General features: G+C 40.3%; 1 protein-coding gene across 4 annotated transcripts in view; it reads right to left on the bottom strand.

Annotated features, from left to right (window-relative positions):
- Positions 1-3,194: 3,194 nt before the first annotated feature.
- Ncapg2 (non-SMC condensin II complex subunit G2) overlaps positions 3,195-18,920 on the bottom strand; it is a 67,389-nt gene continuing 51,663 nt past the window's right edge. For 3 of the 4 annotated variants that reach the window (XM_028880922.2, XM_028880923.2, XM_037210914.1), the window contains 2 exons: positions 18,814-18,913; positions 3,195-5,327 (listed from right to left, as the gene is read on the bottom strand). In XM_028880922.2, the coding sequence (XP_028736755.1) occupies positions 5,276-5,327; positions 18,814-18,913 (152 nt within the window). In that variant the 3' untranslated portion in view covers positions 3,195-5,275. Of the gene's footprint in view, positions 5,328-18,809; positions 18,914-18,920 lie in introns of those variants that run through there. The other variant, XM_028880924.2, reaches the window with a different exon arrangement.

Genomic DNA, 18,920 nt, shown 5'->3' with positions numbered 1-18,920 from the left:
ACCACACAGCTACAAACCCTGTGGCCTCCAACAGTGACCTGCCTACAAGATGTACTGGTGCAATGGAGGCGCAAATGCTATGGGAGCAACTGTTTTGGTTGGATTTAAGGCCCTCTCCAGGATGCAGCCCATACCTGACACTGCTAAAGTGACCAAGGACCTGAGACTCGATAGGTCATGGACCAAGGAGAAAACCTACTATATTCTGCTACAGGAATACAGCAAATAATAATAATAAAAAATTACTCCTAAAGACATACCGCTATACCCATGAGTCAGTGCTTCACGCAGTACTCACCAGAGAAGCTTCTTTTGGTCAATGGCTATTAACAGACCCACAACCAGACAATGTGCAGAGTGAGAGACTGGAGCGCTGAGTCCGATTGGTGAAATTATTAAGGCCACTCCACATAGTTAAAAGGGAGGTTTATTTAGTGGCGTAACTTACAAATGAAGGGATAGGTAGGTTGTGGGTTCTGGGAAAGATGCAGCACAGTCCAGTGGTGTTCTCTGGAGAACTCTCCTCGGTCTACCTCTAGCATTCAGGGTCCAGGAAACAAGAGAGCATGGCGCATCCGGATCTCGGGTCTTCAGGGCCCTCTCTTGGCCCCGCCTTGTAGGCGTGATAGTCACCGAAGTCTCAATGGGGGTTGGAACTTCCAGACCATAGCTGGAATGGCTACCCACTAGAGTCCTAAATGGGATGTCTGCATCGAACCCTCCCCAAGGTTCAGAGATCTATGCTAAAAAGGAGGCAGAAACATTGTAAGAGCCAAAGGTGGTGAATGCCTCCAAGGAAACTGTCCTCCATACATAACAGGACTAATGCACATATAAACTCAGAAGAGAGTTCAGAACAAGTAAGACTTGAACAGTTTCAAGCCAGATGGGGTTCCAGTACTGAGAGATGGAAGTGAAACAGGGTCCCACCCCTTACCAAGAAGCTGTCTGCAATTAGTATCTGTTGGCCAGGGGAAAATCAGTTGTCTCCAATGGAGTGTCATTGGGTGTATCAACCACACTCCTAGGCAGGGCCAATGCCCAGTAGTAGTTGACCAACACAGAATAAACTCAATTGTATTTTTGTTTCATTTTGCTTTTCTTTTGACATTTTTAGCATTTATGGTCTTTTGCTTATTTGATTTTTTGTGTGAGAAGGTGTTTCTTGGTTTGTTTGTTGTTTGCTTTATGGAGAGAATGTGCAAGAGAGGGAACATAAAGTTGAGTGGGTAGGGATATGGGGAGATCTGGAAGGAGTTGGGGAAGAGGGAAAATATGAACAATACAGTGTGAAAAAAATTAATTAAAAATAATAAAAAGAAAAACAGAGTAAGTTAAGAAGCCATACCAAGTAAACAGCGATTTAAGCATTTGTAGTTATTCCCTCCAAGAACTGAGTTTTTCTTTCCATGACACACCATTTTTTTGCAATAGTTCTTTCTCTTTTTGGAGAGCTTTCAATGAATGAGTAAACCCTCTAAAGATATTTAGAACCACTTTCCCCTAATGGAATCTGACCTTGACAACCTATATATTACAGATTCCTCTACAGATTCTTTTCTTAGACTATAAATACAAGTAACATAATAATTTCAACCTACAAACAATTTCCATCTCTTTAGCCCATAGCAAACCTGTCCTGAAAAGTGATGGATACAGCTCGATGTCCTCTGGTAACAGAATTAGTTTTACCTCAAAGGGTTTTTGTTTTGTTTTGTTTTTTCACATATAAAACAAACTCCAACTAGGACAATCTTTTAGTCTTTACTGACTCATAGGCATATAGAGGCCATAAAAATACCCAGCTTCTACATCTTCCTTTTATCAACATGGATAGAATTGTTTTATCAAATGTGATACAGGACAATTGACCCTGTACCATACTGTATCACTGACTGGTGTGAGAAAAGGACCATAATGACAAAAAGCCTACACACTTGATTCAAACTGTAGTTTTCCTCTTCTTTAAATAGCATGTTGTAAGGCAGCTATTCGGTATTCACACTTAGGCACAATCCTAAGTCTGCTCAGGCTCAACGAAATGGTTATAGAACTAGAGGTAGTGCCATGGCAGAAAACTCAGTAATATATCAAAAATCTGTTTTCTTATCTACAAGTTCACAAAATGACTGACTTATACAAACTAATTATGCTCATGGTCACTTAAACCCTCTTCTCTTAGCAAGAGCAAGCAGAAGTTTTTCTAAGAAAGTAAAGGTGCTTAATACCAAACTTTTCTTTTAAGCTCAAATTTGGACTAAGAAACTAATACCTAAAATATCAGCCTGTTCTTTCTATGTTTTCACTTCCTCATTTATTAAATTCTATAAATACATCCATCAACAATGTTGCTTTTAAATATTTTTGGCACTCAGTTAAAACTGTTGAAGTCTACTTTATTTTGTTCTTTCATGTTTTCAAAGAAAAGTTATAAAGTATTCACAAAACTCTTTTATCATTTAATCTATTTTCCAACAAGATTTTTATACAATTTTATATAAAAGGATAAATCAAATTTTCCTTAAAAAGTCCAATGAGAGAAAAAAAATATCCTCTATACTGCTTTAAAATCTAATGCAAATATTTCATGAGCTACTGATGACTTCTGACAATCTAAAAATATTCAAGAATTAGCAATGAAACAATATAAGGAAAACATGAGCATTTCACATGTCTCTTATATTACAAAGTTATCAACCTGTCAGACCTATCTCCTAAGAGCCTGAAAATGATCTGGCATAAACCAGACCTGTAAGTAGGAAGTCATAGTGATATTTATGTTAACACCTATACTTCTACCTTTCTAAGAATAGAGAGAATATTGAATAATTCCATTTATTCCAAATCTTTAATCTAAGTATTATAGGTTCAGAATGTAATCAAATCTGGGATGTTCTCCAACAGATAAGTAACACCATTAGCTAAGCCATGTTTCAAAAACAGTGTCTAGAGATTTCATATATTATCAAATGTGTGGCCACATGGTTAACAACTTGTAATAGTTGACATTAAACACAAGTATTGTGCCACAAGTCCATCTACTTTTTTTAATGTAGTTTCTCATATGCCCAAGAGAAAACACCTGCATCAGGTTTGTTTAGGGATATATTAATTTATAAGGATATAACTCCATTTTTAGGGTTATATTATATTTGATGTACTGAAGAAAAAAAAAGAAACTAGTAACCAACTTCTTCAGGTCAGTTAAAAGCCATGACTTTTATTATTTAAAAAGTCCCTGAAAGTATCAAAACCTTAAGAGGAACAGAAGCAGAACAAACAAAACCAGGAGAGGAAAAGAGCTGCAGTGCAGATAATCAACAGCTTCTCATTTATTTGGCCACTAGAAAGGGGGAAAAATGTAATTTGTTCAGTTGTCTGAGTTCTTTCATGAATCTTCATCCCATCCAGAAGAAACTTTCAATTTTCTAAGCACACGAGCACCGAAGGCTCTGTTTTCTTGTGGTAGTTGTTCTTGTCTCAATAATCTCAAAGCCAACTTCCTGGAGAATCTCTCCCTGACTAATGATCTGTTCCTATCAAAAGTGCCACATTTCTCACAGATGTTTAGGACAGGGTTTAACATTTTAGTTCCTACTCCTGGTCTTTAGTAAGTTGCAAGACATGCTATGTCATGATGTAAAGTCTTCTTATTTTGCAAATGGTCTCCCAGCAGCACACCACACCTACACTATTTCATTAAAATAGGCAAGTTTTGTTAGTTTGCCAACTTCTGCACACCCTTGTTGAATTTATCGTAAGCTGACTGGAAGGCAAACTGGTTCGATTTCTGCAACAGTCTAGTACTGTATGGTATCACAATTCTTAGCTTGATCTGGCTATCTTTCATCTTCACCACCTGCTGAGGCCATCCACCATCACCAATGCACTGAGCTCTGAGCTCTCTACCCTGAGTTCAGGGCACTCAATCCTACTTGCCAGAGTCTTGCTGAGGGAAGGGTGCTGATGGGGAGAGGTTATAGAAGCTAGGATTACCCAGAGGCAGAGAATTCTTCTACCACAGTGCTGGTGCCATCGTTCCTCCAAATGTGCACAGGGGACCACTTGCCAGCATTTTTAATGAAGGACACAAACTTGTCACTGCCTATTCATGGTTGCCATATTATACAAATGTCACTTTAAAACCAGATCCTTTTTCTCTTCCATATCATTACTCCATTACTTGTCGTTGTTTCTGTTTTTCGAGACAGGGTTTCTCTGTGTAACCTTGGCTGTCCTGTAACTCACTTGGTAGATCAGGTTGGCCTCAAACTCATAGAGATCATCCTGCCTCTGCTACCCAAGCACTTGGGTTAAAAGAGTGTGCCACCACTGCCCAGCTATTAATCCATTATTTATACGGGCCCTGGACAAACCTTTAACTCTTGAGTTCTCTGCTTACTCTTCTATAATCATCAATATAAGAAAAGGTCTGTGCCTCTGCCATAGACCTGCAGAGGAAAAACAGGTCCAATTGTGCATGTGCGCCCACTGAGCAACACTCTACCATGGCCTTAAGATATGACAATCGTTTCTAGTAGCAACTCACTCCTAGCAACGGCCTTCCTCAATTCACTTCCTTTGGCAGGCATTTTTGAGCTTGATTTTTGCTCTATCCCTAACTGTGTATGGTACACAGCAACACTCAAACAAGAAGCCTTCTTTGATCTGATAATGACCTTCAGTGGAAGGAGGGCACTGCTTCTGGAGTAGGGCTGCTGGGTTCAGATGTAAAAGTTGAGCACAACACAAGTGCAATGGAGCAAGTAGACACTTTGTATCAGTGCTGTGTATTGGTGTATTTATTACAACTGTACAACAGATGGCAGTAAACTGTCTTGGCGAAGTGATTCTTTTCATCATCTGAACAGAGGTCTTGTGTGGGCTAATGGCAGCCCTGCTGAAAGACCCAAGAAAAATCTGTTCCAGTAAAAATTTCACAACAAATAATAAATAGTGGGTAAGTCATAGGCCAACGAGCTTAAGAGCTGGCCAAGGCCACAGTTCCCATATGAATTGCCAGGGCTTCTGGGGAAGAGTGCAAGCTGCTTGCCAGTCTTTCTCCCACTTATCTTTACCACTCTCCATCTCTGCCAGCTGGTTAAAGGCACAGTGTGTATGGTAGAGCACCAGTGCTGTACTGGCCTTCATCTTTGGGTAGCTACAGACTCAGGCCTCCAGGCTTAGTCTGACAAAAGAAGAGAAAGCAAGAAAGGTATGCACACATTTCACCCTATGAGTCTCTATTTCTACACACCCAAAGATGGTGGTTTTGTCATGAATTCAGAAATTCTCCCAAAGTTCTCATTGATGATTCATACAGGAACCTGAAAAATAAAAGAAAGACACAGATTCAGTTCCTCCAAATGAGCAGAGTTTAGAAATGCTATGTAAGCAGATATACATGAAAACAGCCTGTGATCTAGAAGCCTCTGACCTACACAGAGCAGAACATAGTCCCAGCCAAGCCTTAGCACCTACTGCAGAGCCCACAGCCTGGGGCCCTGGCATAGACTCAGTAACACCTGCTCACCTGGCAGCATCCAGCTGGAGAATAGTTTTCTTAGTTCTACTCTTCTGAATTCTACCCCCTCATTAGATCCAGTACACAGAGTACAATGTGGCTTGTCTTACCCAGCACTCAGTCCTGACTCTTTACTGCATATGAGAAAACAAGGAAAATGAAAACCATCTACCTACACCACCATCCTCTGCTACTATGGCCATCCCTTCTACCTCTAGCTACCTGAGGCCTGCCTGCCTGAATACCCAGGCCCACTGATAGAACACTGATGGAGGCAGTCTCTCCCCTCCTTTCAGGGTGTCTACTCAAGAACCATGGCTGGACAGCTCCTGTATAAATCACTGCAGTGACACTGCAGATTTAAGCACATCAGTTACAAAGCACAAGGTTCTGTTGCACTCCCTTTTCTCCCTTTCAACTAACACTCCTCCTTGGCACTGCCACATGTTATTTGGTCAGAGTCTGCCCCCGAGTGCCCTCTCCCAAGATGATCCCAAACTACTCCCAGATACCCAAAGCTCCACAGGCAAATTAGCATTCTGGGCCTGAAGAAGCCATGTGATTGTCCTGTGGCCAGCACTGAAAGTGAGAAGACTGATGGCCAGTGTCCCCGGCCCGGTGTACTGACAACATGTCTAGAGTCAAGGGAAGACTGACATTTTTAGATTTCAGATAGTAACATTAACAGAGAGGCAAGAGCCTCTTCAAAATATCTCTTTAACCAAATGTATCCAGCTTACATCAGCTGTCACTGAGAGTCACTACTAATTTAACATATACTCTGGCACTGGCTACCCACCACCTCTCATATGCTCAGCAGCCTCTGTAATAGCAGCAAAAACCTAGAAAAGGCAATATTTTCTCCCTTGCCCATGGGCTCAGGAATTTTATCTAGCCACTTGAGTATTTTAAGTCAACCTCCTGAAGAATCCCGTCAGGAAGTCTTTGGAATCATCCCTTCTTTGGCTTAGGAGGTTTCTTCAGTTCCTAACACTGCGTGTGTTGGACACCTCTCCAGTGTCTGGGGAACATCTGCCTGCATCGCCTGCCCAACCAAGAAGACTTTTTTCCAAGACTCACATTACCATCTACCTGATTACTCACCATGTTCCTGAGTTCAAAGCTCTTGCTGTCCCCTGAGAGGGCATCCACATGTATTCAGCCCACCTAGCGCAAACACCTCATGGGTACAGACTGAGCAGAGGGTGCAAGGATATCACATGGGAGCAGTGGGTACCTGCCCTGCCTTGTGAATACCAGAAGCTCAAGCTCTCTTAACTTCAAAGGTGAAAAAGGTGTCAACCCAGACCAGCTCTTTAGGAGTTCAGATAACTGGGACCCTCCTGCGGCTCACCTCACTGGTCTAGCACTACTGACTCAGAGTCTCCTGCCCCACTCCAGGCCCCCAGGGGAGATACAATGCCAGCTCAGGAGCTGGAGCTGAGACAGAGGGAAAGTGGCACACGTTACCACCTCCATCTCAAGAGAGAATCACTGCCTGCTGAGTGGGAGGTAGAAGAGTTAGGTTATGCTCACAGCAATGCCACCCCCCTTCTCTCTCACCTTCAACAGCTCAGACGCCAGGCAGGGCCTGCACAGGGCAGCCTGCCTCACTGATAACCCTGGCACAACTGTTCCAATGCCACAAAGACCACTGGGCCTACAACTAGTTCACTGTGTTACCTGAGCAAAGCATGAATACACTAGCCATCAAGTAAGGGCAGTGAAAGGGACAAAGGCACAGGGTTTCAACAAGAGAAGGGCAGTGGCAAAAAGACTGGTGAGTCATGGGTCTGTATGTATGTGTAATTAGACAAGTAGCCCAGAGTATGTGACACCTCAGCTCTGGCCATGAGCAGGGAGGACATATGGCCCTTCTGTCCCTGCAACACCACATGCCAGCAACATAGAACAGGAAGACAGAAGAACAATGTCAGGATTATAAAGGAGGAGGAGTACTTGTGAGTGAATTGCTTTTAATTATCCACACAAGTCCACTCAGAACTGGCAACAGGAACACTTCTAAGCAAGTTATAAAAGCATCCTGCCACAGATTCATCCTTTAAAAGGACTACTAAAATTCCACAGAAAGGAACAAATCAGTTAATGCCCACTTATTGATACTGCTCAGAGATCCTCCTAGACTCTCACAGAAAGGGCACTGGTAGCCCACATACACGTGTATTCAATGTTGGCAAATACTTGTATGCCATGGGATTACAGTCCATCAACTCACTAGTAAGCAACCATGATGCAACATAAACCTTAACATACTTCCATAACCTTGAATTACAAACACATTCTACCTTCAAGTTGATTATGAAAGTGTATACAACAGGCTTGGTATTTCAGTGCAATAGTGTGTGGGCAAATGTTAGTGTTTCCTAAGAAAACACGCCCAACTCATCATATTCTATAGCAAGGGAAGCAATTAAAGTACAATAGGAACAACTTTATTCTGAACCCAACAGACCACCCAAAAAATACCTGCCCAACTAGAGAGAAAACTGAGCCCCACCAAGCATGGGAGTTTTCTCCTTAAAGAGAATTCTCTCCACTGGCAGGCGGTTCAGTAGAAAGGACAGCTGATGGCAGAGATGTAGGAGCCATGGAGATGAACGCAATGCATCTGTGTTTAAACCTGTTCAGGTCCTTTGATGATGTGTGAGTAGAAGTTAAGGGCACTAACCAGAAGGGTTTCCCTTTCATCTTCAGAATGGGCTGCACCACTCAACATCTAAAATGTTATCCCCACAAACAAGATTCTAGCAAAAACATGCTGACATATGCTGAGACTGTTGCTCCATTCCATGAAAATAACATTCCTAGCTTGTAGTCCCGATACCCTTTGGTCAAGAGTACATCTGGCAGAGACATTCTCACTCAGGTGTCTCCGAAATGCAATTGTTATTCTGTCATCTCTGCAGCAGGTTATCAGGCCATAGAAGTTCACAGAACTGAGTTGACTTTCTTCTTAAAGCATACAGTAGCAAAGTCTAACTGCATTAACCAATTTAGTAAATAGTCAACAGTTTAAAAGCAAAACATTTCCTTCATAGCCTTCAAACTGACCCACATGTGTGGTCTTACTAGAGGTTGGATTTTCAGGGGAAGGAACTTTTATCCAGGATACTCTGTCCATTCCTCTACTTGAGCCACAGATAGGCCCACTGGCTCCAACTGAGTATCATGTGAGTGTTTGTCCAGCATAAATGACCCTCCAGATCCCAGCCGGGGGCTCCACTGCCTCTCAAGGTGGGTTGCTCTGTTTACTTTTCATCTCTAATTTTTAAGATTCCTTTCTAATTGGTAAATAATTATCTATTCCAATTCCATTAAAAATTCTTAACTTTAGTTGGGCGGAAGTGGTGTAATCTCGGCACATGGCAGGCAGAAGCAGGTGGATCTCTGTGAAGTTCGAGGCTAGCCTGGTCTACAAAGTGAGTTCCAGGATAGCCAGGACTGTTACACAGAGAAACCCTGCATCTAAAAACAAACAAGCAAACAACAACAACAACAAAAGTCTTAACTTTGAGCCTTCTGGACCGACTTGCACATGGTTTCATCCTTTTAAACAAGATAAACACAGAACAGCACAGTAAAGCTGCAGCTGTGGTGATCTGACGTAAAGTACAACAGTCCTAAATAAACATTCATTACAAAATCACAATTTTAAGAGATCTTCACTCAAATGAGGAGCTAGCCTATGTTCATGGATAGGAAGACTCAACAGTGTCAAAACTGCAGTCTTTCCTACCTTTGTCAGCTTAGTTCAATCTAGAAAACCAGTGGATTATGTGAAGCAAAGTGACTAAAGCTTATGTGTAGAAACAAAGATTCAGAACATAAACTAAATGTCAAAGAGATATCAGGTAGAGAATGACTATAATACAACTTAAATAGTTGTTATAAAACTAAAGTAAAACTGTGGTTCTGACAAAAGACCCCAGAGAAAGATCAACATGAATACAGGCAGCTGATTTTGACAAAAATGCAATGACAGTCTTTTTAGCACAAAAATGTTAAAACAACTAGATGGCCACAAGCAAAAATTTAAATCTAGACATGTGATGGCTATTCTTGATTGTCAACTATATCTAGAATTAACTAAAACCCAAGTTAGTTAAATTTTTCTGTTCTTCCAATAAGAAACTAGGGTCAACTGGGGGTGGGGTGGGGCGGCTCAATGTCAATTAAGAGAATAAAAAGATAAACCACCAACTAGATGAAAATATTTGTAAAACATATATAATAAGGAGGCACTACCCAAAATACACAAAGATCTCTTAAAACTCAACTAAAGAAAACAACCAACCTGATTAAAAAATAAGCTAAAGATCTTTTATCCCCTTCATTTTTAATCTTATGTGTATGAGTGTTTTAGCTGCATGTACATCTGTGTATAACATGCATGAAGTGCTCTTTAAATGCCAGTACTCAGAAGGCAGAGATGGGCACATCTCTGAATTCAAGGCCACCTTGGTCTACAGAGCAAGTTCCAGAAAAACCAGGAATACTGAGAAATCTTAACTCCAAACACTAAAAGAACAAACAAACAAACAAAAATGCTTAATCTATAACAATAATCAAACAAAAAATATCTCAGGAACAGAACATGCAGGACTTCTGGGATACTATTAAAATCTAAACCTGTAAAACATACATATAGAAGGAGAAGAGACCCAAGTCAAAGGCACAGAAAACATTTTCAACAAAATCATCAAAGAAAATTTACCAAATATAAGAAAAGAGATGCCTATTAAGGTACAGGAGACATACAGAACACCAAACAGGATCAGAAAAGAATCTCCCCACATTATATAATTATCCAAACACAAAGTACAGAACAAAGAAAGGGCACTGAAAGCTGCGAGAGACAAAGACCAACTCACACACAAAGGCCAGCCCATGAGAAGAACACCTGGCTTTTCAATGGAGACTTTAAAGGACAGAAGGGCTGAAATGATGCTCTATAAAACCACAGATGCCAACCCCAAACCACTATACCCAGCAAAACTACCAGCTGTAATCAAAGGGAAAAAAATTTTACCCTGATAAAGTAAAATTTAAGGACTGCATGTCTACTAAGGCATCTTTACAGAGGATACTGGAAAATACTTCAGTCTGAGGAGAAAATGAAACACACCCAGGAGGGCACAAGGACTACATAATCTCACAACAATTAATCTAAAGAGGTTTATGAATCACAAAATAACGGGAATTAATAAATATCAACAGAACCAGTTACTAAATAAATAGACACAGATTTACAGACTAGAAAACACGCTCCATCTTCTTGCTACCTCTAAGAAAAACACCTCACCATCAATAGCAGACACCACTTTAGGATTAAAAGGATAGAAAAGGGTGTTCCAAGCACACGGAACAAGGAAACAAGCTGAAAAAGCTATTCTAACACCCAACAAAACATACTTCAAAAGGAACTAACAAATTAATTTGGCTAAAATAAATCTGGAGAAAACTCATTTTTTTTTTTTGAGACATAATCTCTCTGTGTGGCCCTGGATTTCCTAGACCTCACTATATAAACCAGCTTACTCTCAAACTTAGAGATCCATTGCTCCTGCACCCAGAGTGCTGGGGTTAAAGGCATGCAGCATCACACTCAGTTGATATCTTAAATCAAATGGATCTAACAGTCATTTACAGGATTTTCTACCTAAATGCTAAAAAAATATACTTTTTTTCTCAGCAGCCCATGAAATTTTCTCTAAAATTGACCACATATTAAGACACAAAGCAAGTCTCAACAAATTTAAGAAAACTGAAAGAACATCCTATATTCTTTGATCACAAAGGAACAAGCTGGCTATCAACAGCAATAAAAACTAGAGAGTACACGAACTTGCGGGAGCTAAACAATACATTAATGAATGAAAATTAGGTCAAGGGAGAAACCAAGAAAAAAATTTTAAATTCCTAGAATTGAGTGAAAATGAAAACATAACATACCAAATCTACAGAACACAATGAAAGCAGGAAAGATGAAAAATCATACTAAGTACCTACAGCTGAGAAAGATGAGAGAGATCAATTGCATACTAATAAATCAACGGCACCTACATTTTGACAAAGAAGCCAAAAATACACACCGGAGAAAAGACAATGTCTTCAACAAATGGTGGTATCCAAACTGGATAGTGTACAGAAGAATAAAATGACATCCTCATCTCTCACCCTGCACAAAGCTCAACTCCAAGTGGATTAAGGATCTCAGCATAAGACCTGATAGCCTGACTATGAGAGAGGGGAAAATAGAGAATACACACTTGAACTTATACTATTGGAAGGCAGTTTTCTGGACAGGACCCCAGTAGCTCAGGCACTAAGATCAACAACTGATAAATGGGACCTCATGAAACTGAAAAGCTTCTATACAGCCAAGAACACCAACATTCAACTGAAGAGGCAGCCTACAGAATGGGGAAAAATATTTACTAGCTATACATCTGACAGAGGGTTACTCTCTAGAATACATGAAGAAATCAAAAAAGTAACATTAAGAAAATAAATACAATTTAAAAATGGAACATGGAACTAAACAGAGATGAAATACAGACAGCTGAGATATGTTTTTTTTTTTTTAACTTCTAACATTCAACAGGGAAATGCACATTAAAAATATTCTGGGATTTTATCTTATCCCAATCAGAATGGCCAAATGAAGAAATATAAAAAATCAAAAAGTAAAAAAAGACAGCAGACACTGGCATGGCTGTAGGGAACTAGGAACACTTCCTGCTGGTGGTGGGATTGTAAACTGGTATAATCACTATGGAAATCAGTGGGGGGGGGGTCCTTAAAAGCTGGAAATAAATTTATCACATAATCAAGCTATATAACTCTTGGGCATATACCCAAAGGACTTTATATCATACTACAGAGATATTTGCTCTTCCATGTTCACTGCTGCTCAAGGCACAATAGCCAAGAGATGGAAACAGCCTAGATGTCAATCAACTGATAAATGTGCAATAAAATGTGGTACATTTCCACAATGGGATTATTATTCAGCTCTTAAAAAATGAAATAGGTAAATGGATGGAACTGGAATTGATCATCCTAGTGAGGTAACTCAGACCCAAAGAGATGTTCATTTGTGGATGTTACGTTTGGTGTGTGTGTTTCATTTGGAATGCCCATTGAGGTTAGGAAATGAGGAAGGAGGACATCTTTCAAGTGAGAGATACAGTTATATAAAGTGGGATAAGGGAATAAAGAAACAGGAAAGATTAAATGAGTTGGGGAATCTGAAGAGTGAATGTGGGTAGGGTATAAGTAACACTAAAGGCTTTTTGAAAAGGCCACATGGGAGCCCACTAGGGAATCTTCCTAAAATATATATACATATATTTTAAAGGAGTTACCTTATAATGGGGGGGGGGGGTCATTACCCTAACAAGATACAAGAGGCTAGTAAATAACAACCTCAGTACTAAGAATGGGTTACCTCTTTTTCAGCTGGTGGGGCCCCATAATTCCCAAAGATAACAGGCAGTTGGTTTGATTAGCCTCCACAACTTGACCTTAAGACTCTCTTTATGAAAATACCACATACTTGAGTCATACAACATGGAGAAATCAAACTGGTACTCACATGGAAACTTCGGCCCTGCTGACTAGCTTTCATAGTGCTGGAGGGTGCTATGCATGCCAATAAAGGAGAACAGTAACATCCATCTTATCCAGCTTCTCCACGAGCTACAGTGAGGACTGGCCTGACAAGCATGCCCACTGATGCAATGGCAGCATGGATGCTGGGAGTGACAGCCTTTTTTTTTTTTTTTTTTTTGGTTTGGATCTAAGGACCACATCCTAAGATGGAACCAATACTTGGTATTGTCAATGGGGCTGAGAACCTGTGGGTAAACCGGTCACAGGCCCTATGGAAAAAACTAATACTGCTATTATTTTGCTAAAAGAACTGTGTTATAACAATTTCCAATGATTTGTTGCTACACCCATAGATCAGTACATCTGTCAACCCACATCAGAGAAGCTTCTTCTTGCAGTGGATGGCAATTAACAGACCTTCAACTGGTGAGTAAGCAGACAATAAGAGACTGTGGAGTGTTTAGCACTAAATGGAAAATACCTATTACAGCCCTTTTCCCTCAGGCTCAGGGAGCATCAGTAAAGAAGGGGAAGAAAGATTGTAAGAAGTGGAGATGGTGGATAACTTCAAGGAAACAGTGTTTTCCAGACACAACAAAGCAGTTATCCATAAAACTCACAGTAACTGTGACAGCATGCACAAACATGTGCAAGCTCAAACCAGACAAAAATCCCAAAATGGAGTGGGCAGGAAGCAGGCAAGAAATCCCTCCAGTAGCTGAAGAGCTATTGACATTTGGTAGGTGGTAAGAGAGTCAATATTCAGGCTGGAGAGATGGCTCAAAGGTTAAGAGCACTGATTGCTCTTCCAGAGGTCCTGAGTTCAATTCGCAGCACCCACACGGTGGCTCACAACCATCTGTAATGAGATCTGGCACCTCTTCTGTATACATAATAAATAAATAAATCTTAAAAAAAAAAGCGAGAGAGTCAATATTCTTTAATGGAATAATCCATGCTAAGCCCCACTTCAGGGCAAGCCCCACTCCCCAGAGTAGATAGACTGACAACACAAATTGGCCTCCATGGGTTTTAATAAAAAAGAGAAGAGGAAGAAGGATGAAGGGGAAGAAGTGGCACTGATCAAAGTTGGGTGGGTAAAGAGGTGAGGGTAGATCTGGAAGATGGCAGTGGGGGGCTTGACTATGATCAAAATTTTGATTGTATAAAATTCTCAAAGAGTAAATAAAAATATTATTTTAAAAAGAAAGGAAATATCTAACAGACATTTAGTAAAGAAGAGAGACAACAGTAAGTTTATGAAAAAGTACTCAGGAAAGCACAGTAAAGCAACAAGATGCCACTATACACCTAATAAAATGGCCCAAAACCCAGAACACAACCGACCAAAGCATGTGAAGATGAGGAATGGCTGAACTGCCATTCCCTGTGGTGGAGATGCAAAACTATAAGTCACTCTGGAGGACAGGCAGATGTTTTCTTACAAAATATATCCTTACCTTAAGATCCAATAACCTTGCTTCTTGGCTTTACTCAAGTTAAAATTTTACATGCACACAAAAAACTAGCATAAATATTTGATCAAACGTCATGACTGAAATAACTTGGGGAAGAAAGGTTTATTTCACCTTACAGTTTATAGTCTATCATCCAGGGAAGTCAGAAAAGGAACTCAAGGCAAGAACCCAGAGGTAGGAGCTGATGAGGCCATGGAGGAGTGCTGCTTACCTGCTTGCTCCTCATGGCTTGCTCAGTTTGTTTTCTTATACACCCAGAACCACTTGTCCAGGGGTAGCACTAACTATGTCAATTATCAATCAAGAAAATGCCCCACAGGCCAGGCCAATCTTACAGAGGCATTTTCAACTAAGGTTCTCTTTTCTCAGATGATTCTAACTTGTGCAAATTTACAAGAACCTAGCCAGTACCATATTAACAGCAGCTTTATTCATAACTCCTCAAACTTGGAAATGGGTGAGATATTTCTTAGCAGAGGTAAAGGTTAATTTTTTGTTTTTCAATTTGATTGAATTAAAGGATGATCAGATAGCTGTAATAGCACTATTTCTGCATGTGTCTAAGAGGGTATATTTAGAACAGATCAGCTCTTAAACAGTGGACTAAAGAGGTTAAGTCCTCACACTATATGGTGTACACTTGACTCTCTTCAGGAACTAGGGCAATTCTTCATCCCTTCTGTATCAAAACCCTGGGTTCTCAGGCTTCCTGGCTTACACCACCCTCCAAAGATACAAAGCCAAATGTGAAACCAAACATAAGCCAGGCGCTCTGTGTGGTGATGATATGTCAGTGCATGGTAATCTACTGTTAACAAGTGTGTTGCTATGGTTTAGGATATAAACAGTGAGAGACTGTAAGCACATACTGGGACAGGGGACATACGGAAACTCTCTGTACCTTCATGTCAGTTTTCCTAAGAATTAAGTCTTTAAAAAACTAAGCCCACTAAATTATTCTAACATTGCAGGAATTGTTCAACATTAAAAGATCTCATACTATCATCCCTCTGTATCCACGCATCCATCCATCCACATCCATAAACTGAACAAAACCGACTTAAAACATTCTTTTTTTAAAAAAGCCCAGTCTGTACTGAACATGTGTAGATTTTTTGTTGTTATACTGTAGTGCTTAGCAAGGACAACACCAATTCACTGTATTATCAGTAACCTAAAGGTGATTTTTAAAGTTCACAAGAGGTATGCGTAAGTTACATGCAAGTTCTATTATAGTACTTATATAAAGAATTTAACCACCAATTTATAGCCCTTTCACGTTGATCTTCCTCCAATTCCCTCCTCACCTCTTTTTTTGTTTTTTCGAGACAGGGTTTCTCTGTGTAGCTTTGCGCCTTTCCTGGAGCTCACTTGGTAGCCCAGGCTGGCCTCGAACTCACAGAGCTCTGCCTGGCTCTGCCTCCCGAGTGCTGGGATTAAAGGCGTGCGCCACCACGCCTGGCTTTTTTTTTTTTTTTTTTTTTTTGAAAATTTTTTTATATTTTAAAATTCCTTACAGTTATCAGTTATTTGTAATTTACAAAAGCAATAAGTCATATGGTACAAGGAGCAGTAAGGACTTCCTCAACTGTAATCCCCATCACTGAAATGCCATCTCATACACACAGAGTTGCTTGGCACATTTCTAAAATTCTGAAAAAGCTTTCCACACACTGCTTTTTACAAATGAACTCAGTCTACCTGTCCTGCACGCCTATCCTGCCTTGCACACAGGTACAGTTCTGTGTGTATTCAACACAGAGGATTCTTCTGTTGAGGAAGAAATGATTCCAGTATGTGAAAAGAAAGAAATGAACGGAGAAGTGCTTGGAAAGACAGATCCAAAAACAAGGCTGCACAGTTAAGAGTGGATAGCTGTGAGCACACAGCTCGAAGTCACTGTTCAGACACAAAGGCAGCTTAGCTGGCTTCATTTGACTGACAGACCAAGTGGTGTCACTTCTACCCCAGTGCACTCTAGGTGCTGGCTTGTGATACATGTTCAAACTGTTACAGCACATATACAGTGTCTAAAACTGATGACGGGAGAAAATAAAACAAATGTTTTAAAATTTTAAATATGAGCTGGAGACTTAACTCTGTGGCAGAGAGTCTATATATCATGTGGGAAGCACTGGGTTCAATTCCTAGCACCATCAAAATAAAAATGATAATCTGAAATAAATTTCAAAAAATTAAATTTTATTATTTTTATGTATAGTTACCAATTATACTAACACTGACCCATTTTACTAACAATAATAAAAATTAGAGTAATGGGATAGAAATGTATTCAGTAACCCTTTCATTTACTATATTTTAATTCTCAAAATCATTTATAAACCTAAATCCTAGTCAAGTAAGCATTTGGTATTTAAGCCTATGTAACAAGCCCACAAAAAGCAACACTCTAGAAGTGTATACATAAATTAGCAATTTAGGATTTTGAAAGGCTCTCTGCAAAGGAGATGCAGCTATACAGCATGATTTGCTTCCCACTAAGACTGCCTAGTGAAGTGCCTGTAACAGTTGATTCTCTACTTCATGCAAAAACAGCACAGGTTACCAAGATGTCCTAGAGAGGAAAACAACTTAGGAACATGCTTGTCAACAGAGTCTGAGCAACCAAAAATTTCCCAGGAAGAAAGAAAATGCACCTCACTGTGACAGGGCAAGGCAATGCAGAGGTTCCTCTATCTTGTATTCTTGCTGAGGCCATTTTAGGTTTAACTAGAATTTGACCTCCTTGATAAGAAGCCAGGGGGAAAATTATACAACTCTATTCTAGGAACCCAAGGTCAAGATGCCTCAGTTAACTTATCTCAGGGTCTGTTAAACTGCTTGCTTGTACAGGACCTCCTCTTCCAGCTATCTGCTTATCTTAACATCTGTTAAACTGCTTGCTTGTACAAAACCTCCTCCTGTAGCTGTGGAGGAAGATACCAAAACACCCTTATTCTATACGTTTGGTGCTGCACTTGGGTCTCCCAAACAACTGAGTGTATTCCCAGCCTGCTGGAATAAAGACTTTCAATTGGCTATAGACTGAGTCTGAGTGGTCTTTTCTGGTAGGCATCCCATAATAACACTAAGGGCTAGGGATGAACCTTGACACTCCAAGACAGACCTTCATTTATACCTGGGAAATACCTGTGGCTTTCAAATGAAGCAAATTTCCAAAACAATGTCTAATTTGAAAACTGTGAATTTGGGTAAATGTTCTTTCTTTTCTGTAGTAAAGTTTCACAAATGATGGTCTTCTTTTGTTTCTGAAAGGCATTTGTACCTCAAACAGAATTACCTGTTTTAGTCACTGTTCTATTGACACAGAAAATCATGGCCAAGGCAACTGACCAAAGAAAGCACTTAATTTGGAGGTCACAGTTCCAGGGGATTAGAGTCCACAATGGCAGGGACCATGGCAGCAGGCACAGCACTGGAGCAGAAGCTGAAGCTTACATATGATCCACAAGTGTGGTGGTATTCTAATTGTACTGAAATGTGATTTTGATTGTATGTTAATAAGTAAAGTTACCCGGGGGTCAGAGCTATTAGAGCCATAGCAAGAGTGTGGAGGTGGTGGCACACGCCTTTAATCCCATAGATCTCTGTGTGTTCAGGGATACAGCCAGCATTGGAGACATATGCCTTTAAGACCTGGGGGGCTGTACATACAGACAGTGACGAGGCAGTCATGTGTTTGGGTTTACAACCAATGAGAAGGCAGAACAAAAGACTATAAAAAGACAGACAGACAGGATATAGCTCTCTTTCGGGAAGCCCCAGGAGGAAGGGTGAGATTTTAGCTTTGAGCTCTGAACTCTCGGCTTTCTCTTTTACATTGGTTCTGTGTTTCTTATTTAATAAGATGGTTGGTTACATCTACACACAAGCGCACGCAAAGAGGGAGCTAACTGGAAATGGTTTGGAACCTCAAAGCCCTCCCCTAGTGACACACCTCCTCCAACAAGGCCACACCTTCTAATCCTTCCAAAACAGTTCTACCAACTGGGGACCAGGCTTTCAAACACATGAACTATGTGAGCCACTCTCATTCAAATGACCATAATCTCTATCCTTACACTGTAGGCTTCTAATCACCTGGCTCTAATGAACTGAATAAAAGAGTAATCCCAAACATACCCAGCACTCAGCTGGAGTAAGTCTCACATTTACCTTTCGAGGCTATCCTCTTCCAACGTGATCTCCATAAATGTCTTCAGCTTTCTGTTCACAGTCTCTACAGCCTCCTTCAGCTTTGCACTTCTATGTTTACCTGTAAG

This window comes from Peromyscus leucopus, chromosome 14 (genome assembly GCF_004664715.2).
Source record: "Peromyscus leucopus breed LL Stock chromosome 14, UCI_PerLeu_2.1, whole genome shotgun sequence".
In the NCBI taxonomy this organism is placed as follows: Eukaryota; Metazoa; Chordata; class Mammalia; order Rodentia; family Cricetidae; genus Peromyscus; species Peromyscus leucopus.
This window is presented reverse-complemented; position numbering and strand designations above follow the sequence as displayed.